The 22,878-nt window shown below is 34.2% G+C and overlaps 1 protein-coding gene across 1 annotated transcript in view; it reads left to right on the forward strand.

Moving 5' to 3' along the window:
• The window catches only part of CUL3 (cullin 3), a 102,253-nt gene extending 84,311 nt beyond the window's left edge, over positions 1–17,942 (forward strand). Inside the window, 8 exon segments of the mRNA XM_043993344.1 lie at positions 250–420; positions 903–1,010; positions 6,698–6,822; positions 7,745–7,841; positions 9,840–9,974; positions 14,548–14,734; positions 15,395–15,540; positions 16,972–17,942. Coding sequence (XP_043849279.1) covers positions 250–420; positions 903–1,010; positions 6,698–6,822; positions 7,745–7,841; positions 9,840–9,974; positions 14,548–14,734; positions 15,395–15,540; positions 16,972–17,103 — 1,101 coding nt within the window. The 3' untranslated portion in view covers positions 17,104–17,942.
• The last annotated feature ends 4,936 nt before the right edge of the window (positions 17,943–22,878 follow it).

Below are 22,878 nucleotides of genomic sequence, written 5' to 3' on the forward strand. Positions count from 1 at the left end.
AGGTTAGACTGTAAATGAACCCATTGGGGAGGAAGGAAACGAATGAGCATCAGGTGATGGTAAAGTACATATGAAATGCAAAGAAGGAAACATGCCAAGTGCAAGTATAGCTGCCTCACATACATGGAGCAAGAGGCTCCCTTCTGAGCATTGGAATCCCTATGTGTTTGTTGTACACTAAAGTGTATATGGTAGTTTTGTTCTTTTCATAGAAATCAAATTTCTGAATTCTTTCCATTAATTTTACAGCTTACAGAACAAGAAGTAGAAACAATATTGGATAAGGCAATGGTCCTATTTAGGTTTATGCAAGAGAAAGATGTATTTGAACGTTATTATAAACAACATTTGGCCCGAAGACTTCTTACAAATAAAAGTGTTTCTGATGACTCAGAAAAAAATATGATATCTAAATTAAAGGTAAGCTAGACTACCACTCACATTTGATACAAATATTTTATACAGGTAACTTGTGACTGTGCACATGGGGGGGGGGAGAGAGAGAGAGAGTGTGTGTGTGTGTGAGAGAGAGAGAAAAAAAACATTTTGTTTCAGTGAGCTTTTAATTCGTAGACTTATTTTTTTTCCTTGTAGTTAATGTGGATTGTTCTTAAGATGCTCTTCTCTAGAATTAATAAAATCCTAAGATTCCCAATGTCTTTTATAATTCATTTGGTGCTACTTTAATACTCTTCAGTCCACTTTCTATTCCCCACAATTAACTGAATTTCATAGATGTAATTCACATTTGAAAAGCTTTATTTTGCTCTTGTCTGTGTTTTCCTTAAAGTAAATTAAGAGATTAGCCTTGCTCTTGAAAGGCATGATTTTTCTATCAAAAGATTGAGTTGCTTTAATGAATAAAGATTCAGTTTTTGTATATGTGTCCTTTATTTCCAAAGACTGAATGTGGATGTCAGTTCACATCAAAACTGGAAGGAATGTTCAGGGATATGAGCATCTCAAATACAACTATGGATGAATTCAGGCAGCATCTTCAGGCTACGGGGGTAAGATTCTACTTTTATTTTCCCTTGTATATGTATCTATATGTTTGTCTTTCTGTCTTATCTATCTGTCTGTTTTAACAAAACTTTTTCATGGTAAACATTTTGCTTGGTAAGTGACATGACCAAAGCCTTCCCCTTTGAAAGTGAATTAACTTTATTCTGTTTCATTAAGCACTGTAAATATTTGTTTGCTTCCAGTGTATTGAGCATTAAATGTTGAATCTTTTTTCAAGAACTATCTTTCGTAGCTCACAAAACTTTTCAAAACCTTTGATTATTCCTTTGAAATAAAAAAGCTTTTTTTATAGCTCAGCTTGACATTTAAAAATATTATTCTGATCAAAATAGTATAAAATTGTTGCTAAACAAAAACAGATATATTATAGCAAAAATATTACTAGAAAAAAAGAATGGGACCTAGCTTTTTGTCATTTACTCTTAAGCATCATCCGTCTAAACTGTATCATCTCACGCAAATCACTTTTTGTCACTCAGTTCTGTTTGTAAGACAAAACTAATTTATTTATACTTAAATGGGGATGTTCAAAATCAAGAATGGGACAGCTAGGTGGCGCAGTGGATAAAGCACTGGCCCTGGATTCAGGAGGACCTGAGTTCAGGTCTGGCCTCAGACACTTGACACATTAGCTGTGTTACCCTAGGCAAGTTACTTAACCCTCATTGCCCTGCAAAAAAGATAGATAGATTAGACAGATCACACTGCTTTTAATTGGTTTGAAAAAAATAAAGCACTGTATAGTGTTGAACATCATCCAAGGGAATCTAGACTATGGTATAAATTCCACATAGAAATCATATTAGTACAATAATTGTTTATGGAATGGAAAACCACTTAAGTACTTACTGTGTGCCAAGCACTGTAAATATAAAATCTTTCAAGTTTACGGCTAAAATTTTGAAAAATCATGCAGCTCTTTTAATTCTCATCTATAATATTCTGCAAAAAATTTTAAGGTTATTGATAAAAGGTGATCCTTTTTTATCAGATTGCCTAGTACTGCTGAGTAATGATAAGGGTGAAAAATAGTAGTATGCTTATCTCTTTGTCACATCATAGCCAACATTCAGCTTAACTTCACATTCTTTGGTGTTTATAAATATGGTACATTAAAGTCTATTTCGATTTAAGGCAGAACAACAGCTCCAAGAACTACAAATTAATTACTAATATTTTTTGTTGCTAAAGGATCCTAAGGATACAAAGGATATTAATAACATATTTCATTTGGATGAACCAAAGAATCTATAGACTTTCAAAAGAAAGGTAGAAAAGTAGGAATGAAGGAGGGAGTAGTACTTTGAGACTTCAAATTTTGTGACAATTCTATAATCATGAAAGCATTTTGTTACTCGTAAAAAAATAGAAAAATAAACCAGTGGGCAAGAGTTGGCAATGAAATATCAAAAAAAACAGAATCCAGGCTTTGACAGACTTGGGAAAGAATTGCCTCTTTAATAAAAAGTATTAGGGAAACTGAAAAGCAGTCTCGTGGCAATTAGATGTGTACCACCCTCATATAGCTTTATTCCATAGTAAAGTCAAAATGATTCTGTTACCTGAATATAAAAGATCATACCATAAACAAAGGAAACCATGATAAGTCTATGTCGAAATGTGACATAAGCATCCTATTTCCCTTCATTCAAGGTCTATATCAGAACTCATCAGCTCTGCGGGAATTGCATTTTTAGCTTTGAGACCCATACCATATATTGGACCAAGCCACATTCCATGCCCACCCACCCTCCAAAAGAAAGTACACACAAAATTTTTTTTTTTCAAAGGAACCAGTCTGAGGTAGTACCTTGGGGTAGTATTTGATGATACCAATCATAAGTAAACACAAGAGATTGAATTAGTATGTCTCCCCAACTGCCACTTTGGTGAAGGGGGTCTAATCAGACCAGGGTGTTTCACATTATCGATTCACTATCAAATTATAGGCATTCTCAGATACTAGGGTGTGTGTGTGTGTGTGTGTGTGTGTGTGTGTGTGTGTGTGTGTGTGTGTTTCATATCTTCATTCATGGATTTGTTCAGGGGTTACTCACCGAATATGAAATATTTTAATATGTTGCAATATCTTGATGTTTAAGCCGATAGTGCAACTTCTCTTACTCTTTTTCTATTATTAGTATAGTAATAGTATTTGTGGTAAGAGAGGGGACATAAGGAACAAAAGAGATTTGGGGTCAAGATAAATAAGATTAGACAATGTGGCTATACTGTAAACACTTTGTCTTTCTCTATTTTTTGAATTTCTATTAATGTACTTAATATGTATTTTCAGGCATACCAATTTTCTGTGTGCCACCTATCTTTCCTCCTATTTATTATTTTTGGCATTTTTTTTTAACATTTTGAATTCAGAATTTTATCCCATCCTCTGCTCCTCTTCCACCCATTGAGAAAGGAAGACATGTGATGTCAATTTCATATGTGAAATCCTGCAAAACAGATTTCCATATTAGGCATACTGCAAAAAAGGGCAAGAAAAATTTTAAAAGTTTAAAAAAATATGTTTCCGGGGCAGCTAGGTGGCACAGTGGATAGAGCACCGGCCCTGGAGTCAGGAGTACTTGAGTTCAAATCCGACCTCAGACACTTAGCACTTTACTAGCTGTGTGACCCTGGGCAAGTCACTTAACCCCAGTTGCCTCACTTAAAAAAAATATATGCTTCAATCTGTATTTGGACTCCCATCAGTTTTCTCTTTCTGCAGGTGGATAACATTTTTATCATAAGTCCTTCAGAATTGCCTTTGATCATTGTACTGATTAGAATAGCTAAGTCATTCAGTGTTGATCAACATTACAATTTGCTGTACTCCTGCTCACTTCATGTGGAGATGAGTGAAAAACCCAGGAAACAGAGTTTCTGGGTAATTACTTATCAGTTTATTAATTAAGCTAGCTAATCAATAAATAAGTGGTCTGTGGTTTCCCACAGTAACAAAGACACCTAATGGAGACACTGAATGCCTTAAATATTTTTTTCAAAGGGAATACCCCTGACAGGAGAAATCAATCCTGATTGATTAACATTTAAAGGAGGAGGTGAGTTAAAAGTCTTCGGTTCCAGGGCATCTAGGTGGCGCAGTGGATAGAGCACCAGCCCTGGAGTCAGGAGGACCTGATTTTAAATCCGGCCTCAGACACTTAACACTTACTAGCTGTGTGACCCTGGGCAAGTCACTTAACCCCAATTGCCTCACCCTCCAAAAAAAGTCTTTAGCTCCTCCTGCTGAGAATGTGGCTTCATTTTGAGTCTCTGCCACCTCCAGAAGTCTTGACAAAGGAATATATATCTATTCATTGATTGTTGGTTTTCTTTTTTCATGAGCTGGGTCATCCTAAACTCTAGTGGGAGATTGGGGGGTACAAGGGTATGAGTTCATTGCTTTGGGGAAGAAATTCACCTAGATTAGATACTGTTTAAACTCTAAACAGAAATAAGGTCTCCTTGTTGGGTGGAGTCTCCCCCAAGATCAAGGAACATATTCCAAGAGAATATGGGAAATCAACTCAGACTTGTCCTTCAGAGACCGGCTTATTGATCTACAGGAACTGGTCCCAAATAACGCTCCGTATATCAAATTTTGGCCCTAACAACTATTATAAATAATTTGTGTCTAATGGTAGCCAAGAATGGGGGGAGGGTTTACTGATAACTTTATTATATATTTAAAAGGAATAGCAAGTTGTACATAACAGATTCGCAGTTTCTTGTGCAGTCATTTTTTATGCTATGGAAATGCTTTATTCCATAAATTAAAAATAAGAAATTTTTTAAAAAGAAAGTCTTTCAGCCACAGTTGTCATCTAGTTTTACTACAGTTATAGGATAGTTCTTATTGTTTGTGAGTTGGAATCCCTTCCATCTGTGAAACTCTGAAATTCTTAAACTTCCAACATTTTCTCCATCCCTCTCTTTCCTAAACTCAAGTCTAACATTATCAGTTACTACTAGATGTTTCATCTTAGTCTAATAGACATCTCAAACTCATTGATTCCACAACAGAACTTACTATTTTCCACCTGTTCTTCCATACTTATGTTCCTTTCAGGGCACTACAATCCTCCTAGTAATCCAGGCTGATAACCCAGAAATTATTAATTACTTGCTGTCCCACATCTCATACATCCAATAAGCTACAAAGACTTGTCAATCAAAACCTCCACAATGTCTCATAAATCTATTTTTCTCTATTCATACAGTCTCCTGCTGACTGCTACATTAGCCTCCTAACTCATCTCCCTGCTTAGAGCCTAGAGGCTCTCCCATCTCTAAACCATCCTCCACACAGTTGTTAAAATAATATTCCTACATAAAAGTCTGACCATATCACTGTCTTCATCAAACCTTCCCTAGCTTCCCAGTAGCTTGGCATCTTAGCTCCTGTATAATCTGGTTTTCACCTTTGCAGTCTTATTACATAATATTCCCGTTCTTGAACTTTGTTCTAACCAAACTTGACCCTCCCATCCCTCACCTGGGAATAAGTATAACGCATTCCTCCAGGCCTAGAATATGCTCTTTGCTCGTCTCCATCTCCCGAAATCCTTGTGTTCCTCCAAGTCTCAGTGGAGTTACCACCTCCTCCATGAAACATCCTGCTTGTTCATCCTGACTTATTCTTGTAAGAGATCTACTTCTATATTGTATTCTTCCAGAAGAATGCAAAGTCTTTTGAGCTGAGGAATTGTCCTTTTTTTGTCATTGTATCCTCAATACAAGATGTGAAAATAGGTATTTGAATAGTCAGATCATGACCCTTCAATAAGCTTTGGGTAATGTAGCTATATATATATATATTTTTTTTTTCCGGGGCAATGGGGGTTAAGTGACTTGCCCAGGGTCACACAGCTAGTAAGTGTCAAGTGTCTGAGGCCGGATTTGAACTCAGGTCCTCCTGAATCCAGGGCCAGTGCTTTATCCACTTCGCCACCTAGCCGCCCCCTAAAAATACTTTTCTTAATGAGGTTTGTACAAGGTATGAAGAAATGGAAAATTTGCCTAAGTGAGTTGAAATGTCAAATTGGCTTAAAAAGATTTTTGTCCCATTTCTATATTGGTGGTTCATGGTTGGAGTGTGGGTGAGGGGTCATGATGTTTTTAAAACTTCAACAAAGGAGAGATATCACTAGAATCATCTTTAAAGATGTTTTAAATCTAAAATAAAGCTTCATGGCCTTACAATAGAATTGTTTTGTTTGCAATACCACAACAGACTACTTGTTTTACTTTTACCTTCCCACCATTGACCCTCAGTATCAAAATAAAACTTAGTTCTCTATAGTGCCTTTTATAGGATCCCTTGACTGTTGAGTATTTTTCTATTAGATTCTGCTTCTGCTCTTACCAACATTATCTCTTGATATAGTAAATACTGAGAGATTTTTGAATTGGTCAAGACTAGTAGACAGAGATGGGAAAGATCACAGAATTCAGCTGCTATGTGCTCTGTTCTAGGCAGAGGAAAATTGTATTAGTATAGGAAAATTGGATGTGAAATAGGTAATCTTAGAGGTTAGAATCCTACTTTGACATGTACTTGTTACCAACTTAAGCCTAGTGTCACAAATCAGTAACTCACTGTATTCAGTTGGAAGATATACTTAATTCTAATTTAAATTTGAGGTATGTTTTCCCCCATTCTGCATAGGTATCATTAGGTGGTGTTGACCTCACAGTTCGAGTCCTCACAACAGGATACTGGCCCACTCAGTCAGCCACACCAAAGTGCAACATCCCGCCAGCACCAAGACATGCTTTTGAAATATTTAGAAGGTAAATACTAAACTAGACTTTGTATTTCCAATACCAGTGCTTCTTTGTATTGAAATAAGTTTAAGACTTAGGAAAGAATATAGATTTAATGCACTTTTTTTTCCTTTGAATGTGTAGTAAAGATAATTAAGTTTATCCAAAGTGGCAGAATTCAGTGAGTAAGATTGGGGGACCAGTAGTAATATGAATTTGTTTAGAGTAGCATATCAGCAGTAGAGAGGGGTCTTTTTTAAGTTGAAATCTTGAAGAGTTCACCAACTCCAAAGTCCTTGATGGCACTTAAAACAATGGTGTTCAGAAAGCCTTCACATTAATTTTATGCTGGTTTTTAAAGTCTTCTGCAGAAATACATGGAGGGAGAGAACTCAATAGTATTTTATCTACTAAATTATAACAACAGCTATTTTAGGAGAGTTTTCAATTGCTCTGATGGAATGTGACATAAACAACAGAGCAGGGAGTAGTGCCTAAGTAGAGATGGCCTAACATTCCAGTCTTCAATATGCACTAGTGTGAACTTGGAGCAAGACAAGTAAACTGTTTAGCCATTGCTTTCCTCAGCTAAAAAATAAAGGGATTGGGGCAGCTAGCTGGTGCAGTGGGTAGAGCACCGGCCCTGGAGTCAGAAGGACCTGCATTCAAATCCAGCCTCAGACACTTAACACTTACTAGCTGTGTGACCCTGGGCAAGTCACTTAACCCCAATTGCCTCACTAAAATAAAAAATAATAATAATAAAGGAATTATATTGAATGAACTCCATGGTTCTGCCCAGCTCTGAAGAATTCTCCTATTGACCTTCTCTTTTATGTCCCTTCCTTTCTTTCTATCCTTGGCTGAATGTACTTGCCTGGTATCCTGTCTATGTTTTAAAATATATAAATTACATAAATTGATAAGTGACTTTTTTGTTGTTCTCTAGGTTTTATTTAGCCAAACACAGCGGTCGGCAACTAACACTCCAGCACCATATGGGTTCTGCGGATCTCAATGCCACCTTTTATGGACCAGTTAAAAAGGTAAATGTTGGAGCATTTATATTTACCTCTATCAAGTAATCCAAAATTTAAAGCTACAGTCTTTGAGGTAAATTATATAGTTAGCTTTCATTTGGGTATTCAAACAGCCGATGTAAATCATGCAAATTCTTAAGGGGGTTGGTAAGTGGAACCTGTATTTTGATTGTTCTCTTCCTTCAATTAACATTTTCTTCTTCTTTTTTTTAATTGTCATTTATTTATTTATTTTTCAGGGCAATGAGGGTTAAGTGACTTGCCCCAGGGTCACACAGCTAGTTAGTGTCATGTGTCTGAAACCGTATTTGAATTCAGGTTCTCCTGAATCCAGGGCCGGTGCTTTATTCACAGTCAATTTAAAACTAAGGATTAACAGTATAAGACTTAAAGATTTCTATACATGTTTAAGAAATGTACTCTTTTTTTTTTTAATCATTCTAAGCAATTTTAGCAAAGACCAATAAAGTTATTCTTCTCTTATATGGGGAAAAAGTCAATAAAAATATAATAAACATTTTAAGAAAAGCTATGAACATTATAACTTGAATATTAATCAACAACTTTTGGTAGCAAGAAATTTATGGTTCAAAAGTAAAAGCTTAAAAATCTATTCAGAAATACAAATCAAGACAACTAAGTGACAATGTTATAGCTATTTGTGCAAACACAGCAAAAATAATTATATAAATAATAGGTGGCTGACGGAACAGGAATTTACTGTTAGCAGAAATGAAGACTGATTTTAAAACTTTGGACAGTGATGTAGCAATATGTACTAAGTCTCAAAACTACCATACCTTTCACCAAAGAGATTATATTGCAAAGATTCAAACCTCACAAAAAATTATAAGGAGAAAACACCTATCTGTGCCAATATGTTGGTAGACACTCCATTTGTGAAGGCAAAAATTGGTAATGATCTGCATGTCCCAAACCTAGAAACTGGCTGAATATGTTATAGTTACTATGTGAGGGAATATTATGGTTCTGTAACAACGATATATAGGAAGAACACTGTGAAATATGGAAAGACTTATGTGAGGTGTTCCAGAGTGAAAACTCAGCACAACCAGAACTACATGCATATTAAAAACAAGAAAGGAAGAACATTGATATTGTTAAACATTTATTAAATGCCTAAGGGTTTATGTAAGGTTTTTATTCTTTATTTTGTATGTTTACTTGGCTTATTTTTGGTTATTAAATAATAAAGTCTTCTTTTAAAGTCTATTAGTAACTTAATTCCATCTTCCAAACACTGAAAGGGGACAACTTATCTAGAGAGTCTATGTAATCCCTGGTTACTTTACCCCTGAATGGTAGGCATGCTTCAGTTTATCTTAGGGAGTATACTTATTTCAACAAATCTTCAAAATTCATGTAATTGAAGGATATTTAATGTAGTTTTATTCTAAGATACACACTATTTTGCTAATTCTAAATTTGCTTTACCAGGGATAGGGACAATATCACTGGCATAGGGAACTCTTGGGTTAAGAAACTCTCCCATGTAAGTTGGTACTTTCCTTTATCATTTTAGAGATGCCTTGGGTGCTGAGGCTAAGTGATTTGCTCAGGGTTACTAATTCAGTGTATGTCAGAAGTAGGATTTCAACACTAGTCTTCCTGGCTCTGAAAATGGCTCATTACACCACAATGCTTCTCTTATATTAGAGTAATTGAAAAAGCTATCAAGATAGAAAAAAATTTACCTAAAGTAACTTGAACTGCTTTTTACAGAGACCTTTTCCATTATGTAAGACTTTTTTTCATTTCACTGTTTTAAAGTAATTTATGTGTATATACTCACTATGTTATTTCTTAAGAATAAAACTTCCCATTTCTAAGTTTTGATCATCTGTATTATATCTCAGGTAAAGTAACAGTTGCTATGAAATTGTTGGCTCTTATGAAAATAAAAGATCTTATACAACAGAAGTAATAGTTTAAAACAGAAAACAATAATTTTTAAATTAATTTTATTTTTATTTTAAAAAATAGGAAGATGGATCAGAAGTTGGTGTTGGAGGTGCCCAAGTAACTGGCTCTAATACACGGAAGCACATATTGCAAGTCTCTACTTTCCAGATGACAATATTAATGCTCTTTAATAATAGAGAAAAATACACTTTTGAGGTATGATTTACAATTATGTCAATTTTAACTTGTTGGATGATAATTTCTGGGTCTTATGTGTAATGCTGCCTATCTCATTCCAGTTTTGTGGAGATTTGCGTAAAACTTTACTTGAGAGTGTTTTAAACATTATCCAAGTAATGTTTATTTATGGAGTTGGCTTCTGTTACAATTCTTTTTTCCAACTCAAAGTTCCTACGCAAAGCACCCTATGAGAATGAAGACTCAGTGAGATATGTCTTTAATGGTGCTAAAACAACTCACCCCATTCTTGTAATTAGAGATATCATATCCCATACTGCCTTCCTACCTTGCCAAAACGCTTTAGCTACTTAGTAGGAATCCTTGGACTTTTAAAATGCATCCTCTTGTTTCAATTCGATTTCTTTTCAAATCAGCATTAATTCCTTAGAATTGGAAACGGGTGTAGTACAGGGGAAAGTTGCTAACTTATCTTGTCCATTATACTTTCTTTGCCAGTAAGTAACCTGTCAGTTTCCTTATCTTTCTCTTATTTTCTCTCCTGGAAAATACACACACATACAGAGTTCTACATACTACCTATTTCCTGTTGATCTGATGTTATATTTTGTATAATTCTTTAAGAATATCTTTGAGGAAATATTTTCTTTCCTAAACAGTATCTAAGTAGTTTAGATTTGTTACTTCTTAACAAGGTGATTTTAAATTGTTTTATTCCTTTTGAAAAAATATCACTAGTAAGAGTCTTCATATAGCATGTATAATTTCGAAAGCCTGTCAGACATCTAATTCTTCGGAACTTTATGAAGGGCAAAAGTGTAGTATACATATTGTATATCATGGGCATTTGGTAGGTAAAGCATCACTTTTTAGGAGTTCAGGTTGTTTTTTGTTTTGTTTTGTTTCCCATAGATCCACTTAACTATTATCTATTGCTGGGTAGTTCAGGTTTTCCATTTGAATGTTTGCTGAAGTCATTGGGACCTTAGTAAAAGACTACTTTCTGATCTTGATGTAAGCATAAAGAGAAAACAATTTACTTTTGAGTTAAGGTAGCTTTCTTTTTTTCCTTTTCTTTTTTTGGTAGTTTTCTTGAGGAAGAAATTCAATGTTAGCTATGGAATTCAAATATTTTTCCCCTTAAAGATAGTAGATGCAATTCTGAATTGACATTTTTCTTGTAAAAATCTTAACTTTGAGGAACCATTTAAAAAAAAAAACACAGCCATTTGATTTTTGTCTTGAAGCGCGAGAGTAGTAAAGAATAAAGCTACAAATTAGGGGAAGAAGCATATTTTATCCAAACAGTTCTTTCCTTCAGAACATACTTTAATTGACACAGCAAATTTAGGGCATTAATTGACTCAGCAAATTATGAGCACTCCTTAGTGTCTAGTCATTCCAAGGTTCCCCAAAGATGAAATTGAAGATCCTTAACGCTTGCTGTCATAGGTGTGTCTGAAACCTGCCATAGGTCACGGGGATGATGTTTCTCTGTTGACACAAATTCTGTGATAAGCAGTTGAAGTTTGAGAGGTGGCAGGCATTGCCTCATGGAAAGAGTAGAGTTCAAGTATTGCCTTTCTCACAGACTGTCTGTGTGACTCTGGCTGAGTCACTTATTGAGTCTTTCAGGGCCCCAGGCAACTCTGTAAGACTCTGTAAGTTGCCATTCTGGAATGGTAGAAGGAATTACCTTCTTGGAGCATTTGGTAAGTGCCTGCTGTGTTCCAAGGATTTTACTAGGTACTGGGAATACAAATACAAAACATTAAAACCATCATTTGCCTACACCAATGAAATTACAAGTCTGGACCAAGAAACAAAAAATAAAAACAAACCTGGAGGTAGAGCTGAAGGGCAGCAGCATTATTCCTCTGTTCTAAAGAAAAGTAGGGCAGAGCCCTCATGTCACTCCTTTTTACTTGTTCTGATCACTCTTCTTTTCGTGGCCTCTTGCGTCCAGGAAATCTTTTTGACAAGGAGTATGTTGGCTACAGAGTAAGATTGAGTCCTCAAAGTAGACATGGCAGTCCTGCAGAGCACCTTGCATTTAAACATCTCCTTTTCATTATTACTATTAGAGGCATTTGATATTTCAGGTTGTGAACACAACCTGTTTGGGATGTTTGGGATTTGTATAAATAAAAAGTGAGCCACTAAGGCTTCGCTACCTTGTAGGGGTGAAGGAAAAGGCACCTCGTCAACCTGAAAGCACTATAGAAATGTGATTGTTAGTAGTAACATACTTAATATGGAGGAAATGGCCAGCAGTTCTGTAAAGAACCATGTGTACATAAAAGTCTTATATCAAGGAATACATTCTTTTACTTCTGAAGAACAGTTTTATGGGGAAGGCATGTGAACATTGATAGTTAGGTAATTTATAAATAATGACACTCTTTTTGTTTTGTTTTTTTAGTTATTCTTTTGTCACAAATTACTATATTGTTTTGTCTGTAAGGCAGTTTTATGTCCACCAAAAGATGCATACGTTTTCTGAGCTAGAAAAGGCCACAAAAGAGTTTTAGATCTCAGCCCATACTCTCCCTTTGGAGATGCCCACAGTGAAGTGATCTATAATCGTAGTGGAGCCCACTCACAGCAATCACAGGGTCTCAAAGCCTGAGGCACCTGGAGCAGAATCGACTCCACCCGGTTCGTTTTGATACATTAAGGAAGCACAGACCTAATTAGAGGAGAGCCCGGACTTGCCTGCCACACCACCCGTGAGTAAGTGGCAGAGGCAGAAAGTAGAGCCCAGATTTTGGATTCCTGTCTAGCACTCTGTGCCATACTGATTTTCCAAGTCTCTCTATACTCAGTCATATTGCCTTATGTTTATAGTGAGGTGGAGCAACTCATGTGCATAAGGGATCCCTTTAATCGTCACTAACTTACTTAAATGTATTTGCAGAGTGTTCTTTAATTATGCAGGATTTATTAATTGGGTACAGAACTTTGATAGAACAAGTTAATTGTGATAAGGTCAATACCATAATCTTACATTAAAATTTTGCCACATTACATAAAATGTCTGCATTCCAAGGACAAGTTAAAAGATATTATGCCTAAATGTAATTGAAATTTTCAGTTGTTTTCATTTGATTAAGACGATAACTTCTAAAAAATGAAGGGCTTCAGTGATTACCTCCTCTACACTAAGTGACAGTAAATTTATGTCTACCATCTCCTGAAGTGGAACAAAATCTACCATTTCCCAACATTTCTTTTTCAATTGCCAAAAATGTATAAGCTTCAGCAATGTAAATGAAGAAATAAAACTGATTGCTAAGAAGAAAAATTCATCAAGTCATTGATGTCCACATTTAGAATCGTCACTTCCCAATTAAAAGAGAACCCACGAGTTTATATTAAAAGTATTCTTGGCCTTCAGAAAGTGACTCAGCTGATCAGTCACATAAACAGTAAGTCCTGTTTATGTGTCCACTTTGTGCAGTGCTGCTGAGATGACGGCAGGAGTTTAGCCCACTCTTCTGAGCTGCTCCCTTGCCTTTTCTTTAGGAATGGTTTGTGTCTGATAATGATAAACTGGACCCTTGAGAAAAGAACAGGCTTCCTTATACAGTGAAACACGACCAAAGGTACAACCTCATTTTGTTAGACGTTTGCTCCAGACCACAGTGACCACTAACAAGTAGTATTTAGGTGCTGAAAAGCATACTAGAGTATGAAGTAAAAGAGTAAAAAGATCTTCTCCCTTTCCCATTGCTTCTGTAGAGTGAAGTTAGACTAATTAGAATGTGTGGGGTGAAAGATCAATGCTACATTTATCCTAGTAACATTTTTTAGCATTATGCAGCTTATGCAGTTTTTTCTGTGACTTTGACTCTTTTGCTTAGTGTCAATTACCAACCATGTTTAAAAATTTTCATATTTTAAATATATACTATAAATTATATTCATTTGGACTTACTAATTTAAAATTTGTGATGATTTAGCTAGGCAACGGCTATACCACTTTTGATTTTTTAAAAAGTATTTACTGTGGTAAAGCGCTGGCCCTGGATTCAGGAGTATCTGGGTTCAAATGTGGCCTTAGACACTTGACACTTACTAGCTGTGTGACCCTGGGCAAGTCACTTAACCTTCATTGCCCTGCCCAAAATAAATAAATAAATGAATGAATGAATGAATAAATATTTACTGAGCAAATGAATATCAGCACATCTAGGGGAAATATTTTTAATCTGCCTGCAGAAGTTTTGTTAGTTTAAGTGCTTTGGAAATATCTGTGAATAAGTGATGATAGTCAAAATTCACTCTTCCTGAGCGACCCCTACTTCCATATACTGTGTTAACCTAGTTATTGAAGACACTTGAAAATAATGAAATTGCCTTTTTTTAATATTAAAATTTTGTTTTTAAAATGTTCTGTGATTCACATTAGTTCTCTCCCCAGTTTGCTAAACTGCCAAAGTTTTATTATAGTATGATAGGGACAACACTTTCATAAATTATTTATTTAATATGATTCTCCTTGACTTCTTGGTCATTCTGTTTTCTACTTACCTAACCTGTTTAGATCTTTTTCTTTTAATCTAATTGTATTAATCTAATGAATTTTCAGGAAATTCAACAAGAGACTGATATCCCTGAAAGAGAACTTGTTAGAGCCCTACAGTCCCTTGCATGTGGTAAACCAACACAGCGGGTTCTCACAAAAGAACCTAAATCAAAGGAAATAGAAAATGGTCATATATTTACGGTTAATGATCAGTTCACATCCAAACTGCACAGAGTCAAGATTCAAACAGGTATCTGGAACTATGTTTTTCCCTAAAAACATCATGTAGAGCTGAAATCTTATGTTAAGAATGTATTTTTAGTACTGCTCACCTGAGCTTAAGGAAAAATGAGCTCACAAAAATAATCCTCATTAAAAAGCTCAGAATGGAAGCATTTTAAAGTATTCAGTTGGGTGACAAAATATTATTTTCACAATCAAAATCCTTTTTTAGAGATTGTTAAATCTCCATTTTTCAGGATTGTGCATCATGTGTATACACAAACGTGTTAAGAAATTTGGTGCTTAGATTTTTTTTTGTTTGCATAAACATAACTTTAAAAATTTCATTATTCTGTTACTTTTAAATTGCAATAGCAATAAGAACTTCTAAATGTCTCAAGTTGAGAGGCAGCTAGGTGGCACAGTGGATAAAGCACCAGCCCAGAATTCAGGAGGACCTGAGTTCAAATGTGGCCTCAGACACTTACTAGCTGTGTCATCCTGGGCAAGTCACTTAATCCTCATTGCCTGGCCAAAAAAAAAAAAAAAAGAATGTCACTTGAGTTAACTTCGTTGTGTCTGTTCATAGAGTGGATATTCTTAGTAAACATAACCAGATATGCATTGTGTGTATGTCTTATAAATCAGATTATTTTATTTCATATAACTTGTTTTATTGCTCTTATAGTTGCTGCCAAACAAGGGGAATCAGACCCAGAAAGAAAAGAAACAAGGCAGAAAGTCGACGATGACAGAAAGCATGAGATAGAGGCTGCTATAGTACGGATAATGAAATCTAGAAAGAAGATGCAGCACAATGTGCTAGTAGCAGAGGTAAGATGAAAACCACCTAGATGAATAGAACTAGTAAAAAAAAAACTACATTTTTATATAAAATTTAGAAATATAAATTGTCTACAAATAGCCAAGATATCAAAATCTTTTCTAATTTAAAGATAGGGTTTATGCCATGATGCAAGTACAGTGTTTCAAAGAATAAACCATAGCAGTTCACATTTATTTGTAATGAAAATAGCCAGTATGACATTGAGCTGAAGAAAGCTTTAGAGGTGCACCTTAAAATTTACACTAGGAAATGTAATATGATATGATGGCCTTACCATTGTTAATGGTTTTCTGGGACACAGATTTTTTTATAGTTATTTCAGAAATAAAAGTTTCAGTAACTATTTAATAAAGAAAAATCTACTGTGGAATAAAGAATGCCATTTTCATGGCAGTGTTTGGGGTCTCTCAGAGTAGCTCGTGTCATCTGCTTCAAAACTTAAAGCATCTTGGGGCAGCTAGATGGCACAGTGGATAGAGCAGCGGCCCTGGAGTCAGGAGTACCTGAGTTCAAATCCAGCCTCAGACACTTAACACTTACTAGCTGTGTGACCCTGGGCAAGTCACTTAACCCCAATTGCCTCACTAAAAAACAAAACAAAACAAAGCAAAACTTAAACTTAAAGCATCTTGAGCACCGGCCCTGGAGTCAGGAGTACCTGAGTTCAAATTTAGCCTCAGACACTTAACACTTACTAGCTGTGTGACCTTGGGCAAGTCACTTAACCCCAATTGCCTCACCAAAGAAAAGCAAAAACAAAACCTTAAAACATCACCTTGGAATCATTATATATATTGAGATTCATTTTGATTCATCTAATAAAAATGGTCATATTGAGCATTTATATAGTACTTTATATATATTAAACCGTTTGAGCCTCCCAGATAGGATTCTGAATTTTCTTTATCTAGAGCACAATTAATTATTATCATTTGTCAAATAGTAATTCAGTCATGTAATTTGAATTATGATTGTAATATTTAAGACCAGTGCCATAATTTTGATACATAATAAACTTTGAATTCTTCCTTTTCTTATTTTTCCTTTGTTTCTTCTCATATTTGATTGTTGGCCTTCCTCTTGGGAAAGGAACAGAACACAGAGCATTGTAGATTTGACTTATTTGGAGAAAAGTATCTCTAGCAAGGATCATCTTTATTACTCACCTAATACATTATAGTCTAAAATTATCTTGACATTCTAATTATCTCCAGTTTTCTACTTCAACAAAACTCTGAGCTCTAGAATGAGGATATCATCAAGTTTTACTAACAGTTTCAACTTTCAAATGAAAATCTATATAAACTTTATAAACTTCCTATTAAAACCAAATAAGGTTTTCACATTTATAGTACAGCTTCTTCAGCGATGAATTTTCTGTTATAAAATTAAGGATTGGTATTTTTTTCTCCCTCTAGGTAACTCAACAGCTGAAGGCCCGATTCTTACCAAGTCCAGTTGTTATTAAAAAACGTATTGAAGGACTTATTGAGAGAGAATATTTGGCACGAACACCTGAGGATCGCAAAGTATACACTTACGTAGCATAAAATGCGTTCAGAAAATTGATTTATTCTTGGACTATACAATTCGCATGAACTGGGAAGTTCTTTTAAATCATTAAATATTAAGACGACCATCTCTTCTATTAAATTGCAGTACGTGTTCTAGACCATTCAGATCAAGCCTTTACTCCCTTTGAGAGTTTTCAACATCAATTGATTGAGCTTCAGGCTTTTCAACGTTATCCCTGTAGAGATCATCTTTACAGTTCCTCGGGAAAATGTGAATGTGCCGCGTTTTGTTTTCAATACTGTATGAAAACAGGAAAAAAAAATAAAACAAAAATTTAGAAAATACAGCTCATTAAAAAATAAAATTGTTGGAATTTCATTTCCCCAGGTCTTCAGTGTTGATGTAAACGTGTTTTTGTAGTGTTGCTTAGCACTTTGCGCATTGTATAAGTTGGGTAACAGAAAGATAAAAGAAATGACAGGATTCCCAATGATCTTGCTCTGCTTCCAACATTTCTTGAGTCATGTTAATTTAAAGATTTGGTCAATAGTCAAAAACCCAAGGATACAATTTTAGCATGTTTCACTACTCAGATCGCACTTACTAATCTAGCCTCACAACCATGAATCTTTGTTTCTGTCATAATTGGCTTTTTCCTGTTTTAATTTGAATTCTTCCAGATTAAGTCCTTATATTGATTAGGTTCTGTTCTGCATTATTTCTAGAGGTAAAAAAGGAAAATATTTTAGTATGTATAAATTGTATAATAATTTTTTTTTTGCTGTTGTACTCACTGCTGAGAGTGATTTGTACAGGGCGGTGTTTTTATTTCATTTATTGTAGACAAATTCAAAATAAATGGATTTAGTGTTCACATACCCACTAATTCAAATATGTCAGAGCACAAAGGTGGCAGTTGGTTATTTCGGCCCCCTTTGAAAAGCACACCAGTCTACACTTTGTTATAATGTCTTTGGTTTTTTTGCAACCATAAAGTTCCTCCACCTTAAATACTTTGGGAGAAAAAAGTGAAGCCTGTTGTGCACTATTAATTTACTGTTTTAAAATACAATCTAAAGATGCAATAAATATCGTTACTTTAATCTTTTAATGAAATCTTCAGTTCTTACAGCCAAATTTTATGTTTTGGAGTGTGATAAAGCAATATTTTTTTAAAGCTGGTAATTTGTGGACAAAATATCCCACAGAATCAGTTTTACTTTTTTCAAAAATGTGCTTTGTGCTGAAGGTGTACTTCAGTTTTCCTGTACTTCCAGACATTCACAGATGTTTTTGACCTAACATCTGCCAAGGACTATATTTTTCTTTATTTTAACATCAGAGTATTTTTATCTTTGTTTTTATTTAAGTTTGGTTTGGTTTGGTTTGGTTCTCCTAAGGCCATGTTTCAAAAATGTAATTGGGACAAACCACTATAGATGCCTGTTGAGTGGAAAAATTGTTACTAACAATTTTGAATTGAATAACTGACACTTGGTTGAATATAAGTACTATTGATACATTTATTAGAATGTGTGTCTCGGAAGATGGTTTTTGTTCAACTTTATGGTCAAGTTAAAGCAATTGAATTTTAATCTGGATTAAAAATTCCACATAAATATTTTTTCCCATGCGTCTCGGGTAGTAATTTTTCCTTCTAGATTGCCAAATGTGCTTAAGTTAGGTTTTGGTTTTTTTCAGTTTATTCAGAATCTTACATTATTACCTGATCAACAAGTTTTTGCTTTTTTCATGTTGAAATACAAGAGATGAAAAAAAAGTTATCAGCATCATTCTCAGGTTTATCTTTTCTTATCCACTTTAAGGTTTGAAATGTGGATATTCGGTCGGTTATAATATGGAAAGCCAGAAGTTTTCCATGGCCAGTTATACTTTTTTAGTTAAGGGTTGTTAAGCTTTCTTAAGAGTTATTGGGGGATTTTTTGTTGGGGTTTTTTTTTGGGGGGGGGATTTGTTTTTGTAATTTCCCTGCCTAATTAAATATCTCTTTATAATTAAGTTCAGGTAATACATATATAGGTTATGTTGTTTGATGTATGTGCTTTTATTCATAAGGCACAATAGGTTTCTTTTAAAGTTGGGATTGGGAAAGGGAAAATGATACTTTTTAATAGAAGTATCTAAAGTATTCTACTAATGAAGTGCTTACAAATTTTTTTCTTTAAAAACATTAGTGCCAGTTAATGTTGAAGATGGAGTAAAATCAAAATTACATTCATTTTTGTTGTTGAAGTAGAAAGAAAAAGAAAAGTGTCATTGTTTCCTTCTCTACCATGTAATTTTTATGCTTCTAGTCAACATTTTTCAGAAACACATTTCTGAACACCAAACGAATGAAGCATTTTTATATAGATTGTCAGAGAAAATGACTTAGTTTTGTGGATGCTATTTGGTGCTGCATAAAAATTAGCTATAGTCTATAAATACCAAAATGTTGCCTGTAAAGAGTTTTAGCTCTTTGACAAAGTAAAATTTATCTAATTATATCTTAATTTATATTATTTTTCCCACAGATTAATAGATTGTATTCATTTTGGCTTTTTCTTAGTGTTCTGGCTTTAAAAATTAAATATGTCCTTCCCTGTAAGCCATTCATTTGGATAAATGACTATTTACATGAAGGATGCAAATGGATTGAATCAAGAGTGTTTTAACAATAGCTAGAAAGTTACATACTACTCATGTTTTCTCTCATATTGTATATATATATCATTGCATATCTTTTGAATTACATCTTGGATCAGAGGATTTAGAGCTGATGGGGCACTTAGGACTGTCTAATCAAATTCCCACCTCATTTTATAGCTCAGGAAATTGTGATCACATTATTAGAGATTCTAAATTTTATGTAGTTAAAATTGAGTAAAATGTAGAACTCGGAGAAAGGGTTATCTATCCATAAAATGTACTTACTGCCCCACAGTTCAAAACTGTACTTACATACAATAGATATCCTAAGTAAGAGTAAGAAGTATTGGGTTTCCCAATAAATTTCTAATACCTTATATTTAAAAGGTAGCATTGATACTATACATTTTCAGAAGAAGTCTTAAAAGATTCCTGTTTCCTCAATCATACAAGAAATGTTTTCCAAATCAGAAGTCCGATTTTCTTTTTAATCAGTCAATGCATATTTATTGCCTGTTAAAATTAATACATGAATATAAATTATAAAACTTTTGAGGATAGTCAAATGATAGCAAAAATTATTTCTGTCCTCGTCATAGAAATAATCTTGAATATAACTGTGATATTGACATAGCATGTTGACTATGTTTTTGAGGAATAATTTTAGCATTTTATCTTATTACCCTGAAGAAAAGTTCTAGTAAGCTACGTAGTATAAAACTACTTTGCAAACAGATACAGATCTCAGTCTAGCACTTTTAGTATTTTTCTTTGAATTGGATATGATAGCACAGGCCTTTTTTGTTTTTCCTGGAGTGCACTTGTTTAAAAAGATTATTTTAATTCCTTTGTTTTACTTACAGAAAACTGAGTTCACAATTCTTTATTTCAATAGGTAGTGTGAACTTTAAACTGCAGAACCTAGCATTCAAAATGTTAAAAATTGTCATCATTTTTCTCCTCTCCAGATGGATTTGAAAATGTGCTGTCAGAAATATTTTAACTACAACAAATATTTCTGACCTAATACATTTATGCCCATCATAACTATTGATACAAATATTGAAGCCAACTTTCATTATACTTGTATTATATGGCTGGGATTCCACTTGATAAAACATAACACAAGTTACGCTGAAGAATGTTTTAGAAGTAAACCATTTGTTCATGTAAATCTGCTATCACAAGATAATATCTTTTAGACTAGGTTCTCAGCTGATAGGTCTGAGCCATTCTTTTTCTTCTATATTGACTGCTGAAAATCTGTGAACTATTATTTTTTTTTAATATTTAAGTTGATGCCAAATAGAAAAATGTAAGCTAAGAGGGAAATTACAAATCTTTGAATTTAAGGAGTATGGAACAAAATTTAAACATATGCAAGAATATTTGCAGTGTAGCAAATTTAATCTTTTCTACTATTCACCTGGATCTGAGTTTTTTAAACTAAAACAGTCCTTTAAGATTGATTTTTTCTTGTTTTCTGTTAAGTTTAAAAAGGATGAAGTAAAAAATTCAGATAATAATTTTCATCCCTACTTGACTCTAAATACTCTGATTCCCCCCACACACATTTCAGTTGATTGCTTTGGTATTATTTGAATCCAACTTTATGATTTCAGAGCTGTGAAAGTAAAGGTAAGGTCTGCTTTTTAGTAATGATTTAACTTATATCATGGAATTTCCTTTACAGATACTTTGGTGAAAGTTTATATGAATTGTTTTTTGCTATCATTAGAACTGATTTGCTATCATGAACTTGATGACTTGAATAAGGAACATGAAACTGATTCTAATTCAACGGGAAAATTTGTGAGTGAAAGTCCTTTCTATTTAATGACTCTTGAAAGTGCACTGTATACGTATAGTATGTGGACTATATTCAGACTTTTCTTGTTCAAATTATACTGATCAAAATTCAGTGTGTAAACCTCACAAATAAGGTAGGAATCGTTTCCTGCATCTTATTAATTCTTATACCATCCTTTAAAAAAATATGAATTTTCTTTCAAAAATTAGCCCTTTGACAAGATAAAACATTTCTTCCAATGATATTGCTGTTTAAAAGTGTTTAGTTTTTCTGAGATGCAAGTTAGATGTATAGGAGAAAACTAGTCTCGTAAGCCAAATGTTATTTTTAAGGAATTTTTAAAAATTGTTAGTACTTACGTTATAATCACTTAGATGTTGTTCCCCATGTCTGTTTTTAAGTTACTTTGGATTTTTCCTAATATCAAATCCACTTTTAATGAATTAATCCATTTCCACCATTAAAGAAGAGGCCATGACTTTGAAAATGAGCTCCAAAAATGTTTTCAGCATCTTTGGAATTAGAATAAAATTCAAGCTCACAACTTTTTAAAGGTACCAAAACTAATTTGCATGTGTAAGTTGTGTTTATTTCAAAGCAATCAAGTCTGTACATCAACCTGTCTGATAGTTTATAATAGTTGACATTTCTCTAACTCCTTATATTAGTTACTTTATTTGGCCCTCACTTCACAACAAACAGTTCTTTGATCTTACAGGTGCAGTTACCCTCATTTTATAGTAGATTGAGACTCAGAGGCTCAGTCATCTGTCCATCATTATACAAGAAGTGTCCAAGGTGAAATTTGAACCCTGATCTCTCCTTTCTCCAAGGATGAATCAAGTCCCCTGACAAAGCTAATTTTTGGTCTCTGAATGGGTTAATTAGCTTTATTCTGGTCCATGATTTGCCAACAATAGTTCCAGCTATGGTCAGGTAGGTTAAGAGGATGGATAAATGTGAATTCATCAAGTAGATGAGCTGTTGATGAGTTGATGGCATTATCTGTGAGGATGGGTCTACTCACTTTTCTAATTAGGCACCTCAGTAGTAAACAATGGAAAGATCAGAAAAATGAAACTAGACAAAATTTAGAAATGAGGAAGCATATGCCTTTTTGGACAGTATAAATTAGGGATGTCAGCACCAAAAGAATGATTCTCACGGATAAGGAAATGATAGCAAACACATCTTGACCAACGGAGATCGGCATTGTTTCTAGAAGAACCACTGGTGGATGTTGCGAGTGGAAAGCTTAAGAAGTCCTACCCTAGAGGAACCAGGAACCCGTTTTTGCCCAAGAAATTTTTACTCGACCGACCCCAGGCATGTAGATATATATAAAATAGGT

The sequence above is a fragment of the Dromiciops gliroides genome, chromosome 3, assembly GCF_019393635.1.
Source record: "Dromiciops gliroides isolate mDroGli1 chromosome 3, mDroGli1.pri, whole genome shotgun sequence".
In the NCBI taxonomy this organism is placed as follows: Eukaryota; Metazoa; Chordata; class Mammalia; order Microbiotheria; family Microbiotheriidae; genus Dromiciops; species Dromiciops gliroides.